This window comes from Oreochromis aureus, linkage group 13 (assembly GCF_013358895.1).
Source record: "Oreochromis aureus strain Israel breed Guangdong linkage group 13, ZZ_aureus, whole genome shotgun sequence".
NCBI classification, from domain to species: domain Eukaryota; kingdom Metazoa; phylum Chordata; class Actinopteri; order Cichliformes; family Cichlidae; genus Oreochromis; species Oreochromis aureus.
Window position 1 is genome coordinate 23,174,215 of NC_052954.1, and position 11,371 is coordinate 23,185,585.

Consider the following 11,371-nt stretch of genomic DNA (forward strand, 5'->3'; position numbering starts at 1 on the left):
AAGCTACACAACATATTAGAGGAGGAGAAAATGCAACTTTTGCCAGGTACTGTGTGAAATAACTCTACTGAGGTTCACATGCTAACCAGCCTAACCTTTTGATTATGATTCCAACCTCTTGTCAGTCTTGTTGAGGGGCAGGTAGTTAACAAACACTAAATGCAGTCATGGCTGGAGCTCTTGGCAAGCGACCAATGGAGACTAGCCGGCCAACTAGGATTGTTTTTAGCATTAGTAATGGATCGCTGCTCCCTTGCCACCACTAATGCCACAATTATGCTTTCCCATACACTACTTACAAGGTCCCCTGGCCCACCACCGATAGACTGCAGACCTGATCCCAGTGGATGAGTCCACAGCATGGTGTCATGCCAAAAATATTCGTGCATAGCCATAAAATGGCTGTTAAACATAAAACATAAAAAAGTACAACCCTTTTCTGCTGCCTCACTGTCTACAAAATGAACTTTTAACCAGGTTGGTGTGCTTGATATTTAACGTAGTGGAGGCTCACTCAGAGTATATTTTTTGCCATTAAGAAAAACTTCAGTTTTGTTCTGACTCACCAAGTATCTCTCTGAAGACACATTCACAAGTATGAGGTCATCACCTACGCGCACCTTCTCACCCTCTGACCTCTGTCTGGATGCTGGGTGGACAGTCCACCAACACGCCTCCCCTGAACCACACACAGAATATAAACACAAAGGGAAACAAGCAGTTCACAGACAGCTGATTTAAAAAATATTGTAAAACACAATATAGGGTGGGAGCATCGCAAATACCTTAACAAAGAAACTATTTTAACTGATCGTTCAAATAAATACCTGCTTTGTCCTCTTGCAGGCCAACATCAAAAGCCAGCTTGTCAGTTGAAGACTGAGAAGAAGGCAAGCAGCTGAGGTACTGGATGTGAAATAAACAACAGGTAAATAATTCAGTGAACATACCAAAATATTCTTTACAAAAATAACATCAGTGTGTGAACATCAAGATTTTATTTTCTTTTTATTAAAAGTAAAACAAAAAACATACCATTTATATATTACACAAATTCTATTTAACCATCCAGATCCATAAATATGCTTCACTAAGTACCCCTATTCAACTGCTTATAAATAAAAAGATCTAATGAATCAATCACAACGTATCAGCTCAAAGCATTTAGGAATGGAGACATGGTCAGGATGACCTGCTGAAGTTCAAACTGAGCATCAGAAAGGGGAGAAAAGCTGATTTAAGTGACTTTAAAAGTGACATGGCTCATGATGCCATACAGAAATCTCAGTATTTCAGAAATTGTTAATATTCTGAGATTTTCCTGAACAGCTATCTTTAGGGTTTATGGAGAATGGTCTGAAAACGAGTGAGCAGCACTTCTCTGGACAAAAATGCCAAAGATCAGAGGAGATCAGAAGCCAGACTGCTTCCAGCTGACAGGAAGGCAACAGCGCCTCAAATAACCACTCCTTACAACCAATGAATGCAGAAGAGCATCTCAGAATGCACAATATTTTTCACCTTGAAGCAGATAAACAGCAGCAGAAGAACTAATCCAAGTGCTACTTCTGTCAGCTTAAAACAGGAAACTGAAGACACAGTTTGCACAGGCTCACCAAAGTCAGACAACAGAAGACTGGAAATTGGAGATTTTTGCCTGGTCTCATAAGTGCAACATTCAAATAGTAGCACCAGAATTTGGCATAAAAAACACGAAAGCATGAATCAGTCCTGCCTGTATCAATAGTTGAGGCTGCTGTGGGGGTGTAATGGTGTGACGTGTATTTTCTTGGAACATTTGGGGCCCCTTAGTGACATCTGAGCATCATTTACAAACCACAGCCTGCCTGACTGTTCTTACTGACCATGTCCATCCCATTAGGACGACAGTGTACCCATCTTCTGATGGCTGCTTCCGGCAGGATAATGCTCCATGTCACAAAGCTCAGATCATCTCAAACTGCTTTCTTGAACATGAGAATGAGTTCAGTGTGGGGCCCCCAACGCCACAAGAACGCAATCCAAAAGAACACCTTAGGATGTGGTGGAACAGGAAATTCCCATTATGGCTGTGCAGCAGCTGTGTGATGCTATCATGTAAACATGCCATCTATCCATGCCATGAAGAATTAACCCTGTAAAGCTTGAACCGTGAAATAATTGTCAGAAGATTATATTTTTTTTTAAACTAGAGGGTTTAATGAACCTTGAAATTAAAACAAAAAAAATAAGTTTTTATAATTTTTGCTATATCTAGCATTTTGTGCCAGATGTATTATTGTGTAATTTATTCAGTTTTTTGAAAAAAAAATATATATATATATGTGTGTATACATATATATATGACTGACTCACCATGCCACTGTATGAGTGTAGAAACAATACCGCCTGCCCATATAGAAGGGTGCGATGGCTACCTCCAGCTCCCACCTGTATGTGATTAAAATACGCAAACATCAATTTAAGCAGCAGAAAACAGTTAAACAGGAAAAGAGATAAACAAAGCATCCTTCCAATGTGTAAACAGTTTGTTTACAAGTTATTTAATTTACGATAACTTTAACGTAAACACCAGCTGTTCTAGCTTAACCGTGTTTCTTAGGTCAGTGTTTCAAGACTGTGCTATCCATATAAATAAATACAAAACAAATCTCCCTGAAATAATGTCACAGACAAAATCCTTACCCACTCGCATTTTGGTTAATAATATCACAATAATATAAAAACATATACTGACTTTATCATAATATTTCCATTAAATTATACCTCAAAAATAGACATATGTATTGCAAAATGACAATGACAGAAAATCACATGTTTACGGAATAATAAGGAGCACTGAGTGAGAACATTGACTTTATATAAAGGTTATGGGAGAAATAGTAGAAAAGACCTCTGCAGCCAGGTGTTCGCTGTGGGCCAACATCTCCTGCAGGGCTCGCACAGAAAGACACTGGGCCAGGACAAAGCCACACACAGACAAGTCTGGTGGAACATTCTGGTAAAGAAAGAAAAGACATTTGAGTTTTTGAGGTAATTTCATGCCTGGCTGTTCCCTTCACAGGCCAACAGTGCAATTAGTGCCAAAGACCATGGCAAATTGGCAATGGGCAGTCCAAACTGGGAAGGAAGGCATGTAAAAATGCTCGAGTTACAAAAACTAATAAGGAACTAAAGTTTTAGATACTTAAAAATAAACACAATGTATTGTCCATGGATAATCAGTGTATGAATACATTTAAATTAAATATATATTTTGTGTAACAAAAGTTTACAAAATTATAGTTTAAATGTTTGAAATTTAATACAACATAAACAAAATCTAAAGTATTCCTGTGGCAGTGAAATATTTGGAAATTTCAGTCATCTCTCTCTTTGTATGACTGTCAAACTGAGTTGTCTGACAGTAAGAGAAGACTGTGCAGTCACACAGGTAGAGCTCCTTACCTTACAGTTAGAGGTGGGCTCAAGCCGGCAAAGTCTGCTGCCAAATCCTTCGGCAGCAAGACATAGCTTCACATGTTCCTCCTGGGAGGTGAAGGTTCTCTGCAAAACCACCTCATCTCCCTGTGCAGAACACACACACAGATGACAGGTTTCAAGTTAGAGAAGTCCACAGAGCACATTCACATATTGAGATTCACCGGATTTCACCATGAAAGCTTCTGTTGGATAGGATCAGTTAAAGACCTCCATCACACCAAAACGCCTCTGAAATTTTATCTTGTGGATTAATTAAAAAGAAAGTCAGTGAAGCAGTTTTGGCTTCAGAGAAATAAATCTTCATCCTCTCATATCATGTAATTCGATTCTCTCAGAGGAGGAAACGTGTTTGGCCACAATGACCGAACATAGAAATTCAGTCCTATTTTGCTTTTTAAATGTTAAAACAACTTTAAACTATGAAATGTGTGAATTTTTAGGTATATCATCAAAACTGCCCCATTGTGCAGTCCCATTGTAAACACATGCAAAGGAAATCTCAGTCGCTGTCAACATTACCATATCTGCATTTAAATACCACATTGGCCAAATTAGGTTTCTCTGTTTATTTGAGGAACTGTAAGGAAGGACAGCAGGCGACAGGCTTCCAAAGTCCAGCCAATAAAACCAACACCTCTCTGTACCCAGGCTGCAAACATCCATATTGGGAAGATACTGCACAGTCTGACCCCTGATTTACCCTTCTTTCCACTCTTCATATCTGCAGTACTCTGCAATCAGTCAAACACACTGTCCAATGCTGAGGTACATTAGAGCATTAGAGCAGGACTTGGAGTCTTTTTTAAGGGACACTTAAATTTCAGATCTAATAGGCTTTCACTTCGAGTGTTTTCGAATTGAAAATGCTGCAGTTTTGTTTGTTTTGTTAAAGTTTCTTGTATTTTTTAATAGTGGAATTGGGACCTCTTTGCATATAAAAAATGACTACACTTTTATAACAAATTAAACATTGTTGCAATTTCACAAATGTCATATATTTAGTCACTGGGTCTATTACGGTATGTTTTCCCTGTCATCTACTAACTAAATGATAACGAGGAAAGCTCCATCAGGATCCGGGTAGCTTAATACCACGGCTGAACAATTTTGCGGGGGGAAATCCTGCATTTAATATAATAAAGCATGATATCGTAGATGGATCTCGCAAAATGATTTCTCTCCAGTCTATGTGTTGGGCTCAGGATGATGAACATCGCTGGCTTTGTGTGGATGTGTATGTGTCTCAGCCACTCCAGACGCCCTCCATGTGACATGCCCTTATCAGAGGGCAAAGATTACAAGCTGTGAGAGGACAACTTACAGCTGCAGAGCAATAATAGCATCTTGCAGTGAAGATGCGAGAAGCCATTTTTGGCCTCCCTTTGCTGTCACTTTTGTTTCTAAACTATTATCACATTAACATTTTATTATTTATATTTTTCTTGAATAAAATGTTGCGATTTTATTTAAAATGGGATATGATCATCTTTTAACTGATTGGGATATGCATCACTGTTGACACCTGACCTTAAATAAACTAGATCAGTTAATCAGTTACTACAGCAATAGACTAAAATCATGACTCATGTGAGCTGGTTTCTGGTTTTTAATAAGTCTATTAGTCAGCTAGCCTCAAAAACATGTGAAATGCTGCTACTATGACGTGCGTATGGAGGCATCTGCGCACGAGACAGTGTCATGGTTACATGATTGCAAAATTGCTCCTGACAGAAACCTGCATATAACTTTAATTAAACAAATTAATTAATTTAAAAAAAAAAACCTATACATAAAGCTAAATAGGCTACCCTAAGTACTGCCTTTAGTACAGCTACTTACTAATTATCAAAACCTCCGGTGGTGGTTGGCTGTTTTGCTAGCCAATGAAGACCTCTGTTTGACTAAATATTGGCCTGTATGTTTAATTTGTAAGCTGTCTGACTCACCGTCCGTAGAAACTGGAATTCATCGTCGCCTTCTCCACTGTCAGTCATTACTTAAACCCTATGGCCACATTTAACAGTGAATGAGCCAGAAGAGGACAGGGACTGGAGAAGCTGGAACATGAAGGTACACGGCCCTGAGTGTGTGGGCGGAGTCTGCGGTTCAACTCCGGCCATCATGATGCCATTTTAGGAAGGAAAAGTTGAGGCTGTTAACATCTGCATGAACCTACAAGAGCTCGAAGTTTACTTTAGGGTACAGGATGTGCGTTATAACTGCCACTGACTATTGCTTCGAGTGTGTTTGTGTGTGTGTGTGTGTTTTAATGAAATGGATAAAGGTTTAAATATCTAATCAAAACAACTTTGATAGTCTAAATCGGGGGTGTCAAACATAAAGCCCAGGGGCCAAAATCGGCCGGGCAAAGAGTCCAATCCGTCCCACTGGAGAGTTAGAAGTCCTAAATCTGTGCTCTCCATCACATTTTCTAAAACTTTTTTTTACAGAGCCCCTCCATGGTCAGACATTTCTATATTATTAATATTTTTTGTTAACATTTATTAATTATGAATTTCTTTTGTGTAATTGTAAATGCAGGAGAGTTCAGGCAATGAGCTTCCAGAACTACTTCTATAATTTTACATATTTATCTATTTGTGCTGACAGGTTTCTTTCATTTGCAAGAGCAGTCTTTTTTATTATGTAGAAAAACTGAAACGTACTTTTCAAAATTAAACATTTTTCTGATATTAAATGGGCTTAAGAGTGTAGTTAAATATCTTTTCACAGACAGAAAAAGGAATTTCACTGATCCGGCTCACTTAAGATGAAAGTGGACTGTGTGTGGCCCACGATGTAAAATGAGTTTGACATCCCTGATCTACAGTCTTTAAAGGCTTCCCAGGCACAGCAGGCTAAAGAGAAACAAACGCGGATTAACGCTATTAAAAATTTGAGCCTGAAAAGTTTTTTTCTTGTAAATACATCAGAGTGAATATCAGCCCTCACACAGTAAGGTGGTACAGGGGTATAGAGTATTTGACCAGAAATAAACACAGAACAGAAAACACTGTCAGCTATGATTTTCAGGTTCATGTGTAACCTCGCACAGATTACATAAAAGGTAGCACTCCACTCCACGAGAGCCTGAAAACTGTTTTTATGGGACTGTTTTGCAAAGACTCTTTAGTAAAATGCATAATCCTATTTACAAAGTGCAAGGGTTTTAGCAACAAAAGAGAGCATTTAGAGTAAGAGTACTCATTATGGAGAATGGTCCTTTTCAGAATCATATCCATTTTAATATTGGGCCATAATTGCTAAGTCATTAATGTGTATATCACTTCAGTGTTGTTCAGCTGAAGTTTAATTATATACTTCTGAGTAGCTTTATTCTTTTAATACAGCATACATAATACATAATAGTAGATCTGCATTTCAAAATAGTTAAAGCTTTTTGAATAAAAGCTACAGCAAAGTACAAAGTGTTTGGATGCTTTTATGACCTTCGAAAGTTTACGGTGGCAGTAGGTGTAAGACAAACCACAAACCTCAAAGTGAACCTACTGAACAAGCTGTGCCTCAGCCATAACTAATTTATTCACGATCAGCAATTTTACAAGATTTAAGCAAGTATGGAAAAACAAAATGAACAGAAGGAAGCACAGAGATATCTGACTTTCCAAAGGCAAAATATAACACGCACAAAAAGTCTGCTAGCTACAACTTTAAAAATACAATACTTAGACTCCCTAGCTGGCAGCAAAACAGGAAAAATAAACTTGAAAATAAACAGGCAGAGAATGCCTGCCAAGCTTCCACTATCTTACATGCAGGTTCGCTCAAACACAGCAGAATAGGACAGGTCCCACAGGTTTGCCACGTTTCAGGTTGTACTGAACAACACTAACCCCTGTAACCACCATCACAAAGCCTAGAGGCCAGACAGTAAGGAGCATTTGGTGCTGGGGCGATACACTTTCACTAATGAGTGGAATGTTGGTCATCTGTGCCACTCAGGTGTGGCAGACCTGGAACACAAGGAGAGAGAGAAAGACAGGACTCTTGCACCACAAGGCCAAAGAGTCAGTGGAAGTAGAAAGTAGCACAGCATAGAAACACCTAAATAAAGTACTAGCACGTATACATTTTTGCCATCATATTCCATCACAGGTGACACTCACACTTTCATCATAGGGCAACAGGCAGGGTGCACACTGGACAGGCTGCCTCCCTGTTGCAGGGCTAACATAGAGAGACAGACAACCATTCACAGGCACATTTACTCCTATGGGCAATTTAGAATCACAAGTTAACCTAACCCAAATAACTGCATGTCTTTGGACTGTTGGAGGAGGCCAAATACCTGGAAGGAACCCAGACACGGACAGGAACACATGCAGCTCTTCTTCCTGTGATGCAGCAGTGCTAACCACCCACCACAGTGCTGCCCTATTAATATTACTATTATTATATCTTTGATGGAAACTTTACTGTAAGTATAGTATAGTACAGTTCAAAAGTTTTGATCTCTTTTTATTTAACTACAAAGGAGGCCTACTTTGGTCTTGTGTGGTTTTGCTAATAGTCTTCCATATTTTCTGGAGGGATTTTTTTGGAAATTGGGTGCTTTGTCAACACATAATTTATTCTGATTTATTTCATTGATAAATGCTAAAAAAAAAAAGTGAAAACAGTGTAAATGGACATAAAATTGTATTTGTGCCCCAATAAGTTGTTTGCCAATGACCAGTTTAAGTTTTAAGAATTGTACTAAGGCCTTTTCCTTCTTTCTTTTGATTTTTTGCTTGATGCACAGTATTTTTGGGCGTGTCCTAACTAATATATTATTGCACGCATTTCCCATTTTCCTATCAAACTATCAATAAATGATGAGTGGCTCTAGACCTGTCCACGGTACTGTATGCAAGTATAAATATTTCTGGATATTTTCAGTAGGGGCACATTTCCTTAGAGGACCCACTAGGTTACATTAAAAAGTCAAAAGTTTTTGTTAAGACTATCATGCACAAACACATTAATTCTTCCCAGCTGACCTTTCCTTCTATAACACTTTTGCACCAAAATTCAACTTGCACAGAAGACACCGAATAAAGTATGTAACAGGTTGGTCACCCTGACATTTGCTGACTTTATTCATGCTTGTCAAAGAGAGAAACCTTTTGAATTTTCACATTCACTGTCTAGCTCTGCACTGATATCATGAAATAAAGTCTATATTTTTAGCACCGTGAGGAGGAAGTGCTAAAAATAATTAAAAAATGTAAAAAAAAAACAAAACAAAAAAACACAAAAACAAAAGACGAGTAACTAATGTATTTCTTTCCAGTCAGCAATTTCATTTTACACTTTGGAAGTGATGACATTGCCGAATCACTTTTCTAAAACAATTTTGCTATTATATTTGTTTTGTTATTACTCTCCGGTCTTGCTGAAGTACTTCTCAGCTTGCAAAGCTGTATTTAAAATATAGCTCTTCTGTACAGCTAAAACAACCCATTCAACCAAACTCACCAGTATCAATCTCTGTGTTTGCATATAATCAAGCACCATTCTGTAAATATGAACCACTAATATTAGTTGTAATCTCATACAGATATTTACTTTTGGACCTTGCATTAAAAATAATCTTAATCAGTACAGTCTTAATGGTGCAGTGTCAGGGAGTCCTGTGTAAGCTTTCATATATATGTGGGATTATGGAATCGTGGATCATAAAAGACATTGTTTAAATAACAATTTATCCGCTGGAAATAAATGCTTGAGTTAGCCATAAATAGTTTAATTAATCCACCAACTCAAAGAACAAACCTCACCTATTGAATTAATCAACAATATCTATACTGCCTGAAAATTTGTATTTTACCATTTATGTTTTTTAAATGTTTATCAAGTATGAAATGTTAGATTTCTGTACATTTTGTCAAATCATTGCTAATACTATATTTTCGAACACAAGTAGTTATCAGTTAACTCTGTTACCAAAAGTAAACACATTTAGTAAACAAACAATAGATATGATATGTTGATATTTCAAAAGTTTATGTGATATTGTGTAACTGTTGTCTTCAGGAAAAGTCAACATCATTGTCTCTCTATGTGAATTGCATTTGAAAATCATTATCTTCCATTTTAGTCTTGATTTGATTAGATATCAAATTGGTTTTGAAGTCTGTACACCATATGGAACCACCATATTGGCCTGTATCCAGGGCCCAATCAAATTAACCAGAGCAACATGCTGCCACTCAGTTTTTCATTGACATGCTGCCGTGTCATCGCCTCCTGGAGGGCACCATCTCTAAGGAAACAGCTTTTTTCACCTAGAAAGCACACACACACACACACACTCATTATTTCTAATGAGATTGTAAAAGTTGAAGGAGAGAAGTTATATTAACTCTTCTAGTAGACAAAGACCTCTGTATCTCACGTCATCTCCAGCTAGAAGCCAAGTCATTACCTTCTTCAAATAGAAGCTTCTCTATTAAATTTACTCTGTTGTGCATGCCCTCTGTAAACACATCTGTGGAATAATATTTCACATTTGTCCCCTTTAACGTGGAAGTCTAAATGGACTGACGTAGCTCTGGAGCAGGTGTCAAGTGGCCATTAGAGGTACTGTAGTTTTTGGTCTTTCAGCTTTGGATTCATATTGAGCCCCAAAGGTTGCCCCTTGGGACACAACTATAAAATATATGATGGGGTACCACCTACATGCTTTATAATTCATTTTGTAAACTAGCATTTTTATCATAGAAATGATTGATTTCTTAGTTATTGATTCTTTGTTTTGTTTTTTTGCTTATTTGTCAGTCCTAAATGTTTCAGATTATCAAACTAATTTAAATAGTAGACAAAGACCCCAGTAAACTTTCAAGGAATGGCTGGCCTACCAAAATTACCCCTAGACTGTATCGAAGATTCATCCAGGAGGTCACAAAAGAACCCAGAACATCATTCTTTGGTTCAGAACTGCAGGCCTTAGTTTCAGTTAAGGTCAGTGTTCATGATTCGAAAATAAGAAAGACCACTGCTGACCAAAAAGAACACAAAGACTCGACTGAAATTTCAACAAACAAACAAACAAACAAAAAAAGATCCCCATGATGAGCCCCAAGACTTGGGAAAAATATTCTGTGGACTGACGAGGCAAAAGTTTAACTTTTTGGAACGCTTGAATCCTGTTACATCTGGCATAAAACCGACAACATTTAATAAAAAAAGAATACTATAGCAACAGTCAAAACATGGTGGATGTTCTCGGGCTGGTTTACTGCTTCAGGAACTGGATGACTTACCACAACTGATTCTGCTCTCTACCAGAAAATCCTGAAGGAGAATGTCCGGCCATCAGTTCATGTCCTGAAGGTCAAGCTCACTTAGGTTATTCAGCAGGAAAATGGTCTGAAACACCTCTGAATGAAAAAAAAATCAATAAAAAAATTAAAGTTTTGGAGTGGCCTCATCAGAGTTCAGACTTAAATCAGACTGAGATACTTGGCATGACCTTGAAAAAGGCCATTCATGTTCACAAACCTATAACGTGGCTGTCCATCCATTCCATTCTCATCCACTTATCCTTGTCAGGGTCACGAGAGGGTTGGAGCCTATCCCAGCTGTCTTAGGGCAAGAGGCAGCGTACACCCTGGACAGGTCACTGACAACCATTCACACTCACATTTACGGGCAATTTAGAGGTACCAATTAACCTATCCCCATTTACTGAATTTCTTTGGAATGTGGAACGAAACCAGAATACCCGGAGAGAACTCACACAAACACAGGGAGAACATGCTAACTACACACAGAACACCAGGAACACAGTACTACACACCAGGCCTGGTAGTGGAACTGAACTCAGGACCTTCTTGCTTCAGGACCTGGCCATTGACCAAAGAAGGTCAATGGCCAGGTAGGTTTA

At 38.2% G+C, this 11,371-nt stretch overlaps 1 protein-coding gene across 1 annotated transcript in view; it reads right to left on the minus strand.

Annotated features, from left to right (window-relative positions):
- The window catches only part of ryr2b (ryanodine receptor 2b (cardiac)), a 77,935-nt gene extending 72,261 nt beyond the window's left edge, over window positions 1–5,674 (minus strand). Inside the window, exons 1-6 of the mRNA XM_039621613.1 lie at window positions 5,430–5,674; window positions 3,448–3,567; window positions 2,894–2,998; window positions 2,356–2,430; window positions 828–906; window positions 567–679 (exon numbers count right to left, since the gene is read on the minus strand). Of these exons, the coding sequence (XP_039477547.1) occupies window positions 567–679; window positions 828–906; window positions 2,356–2,430; window positions 2,894–2,998; window positions 3,448–3,567; window positions 5,430–5,477 (540 nt within the window). The 5' untranslated portion in view covers window positions 5,478–5,674. The remainder of the gene's footprint in view (window positions 1–566; window positions 680–827; window positions 907–2,355; window positions 2,431–2,893; window positions 2,999–3,447; window positions 3,568–5,429) is intronic.
- Between the last annotated feature and the right edge of the window lie 5,697 nt (window positions 5,675–11,371).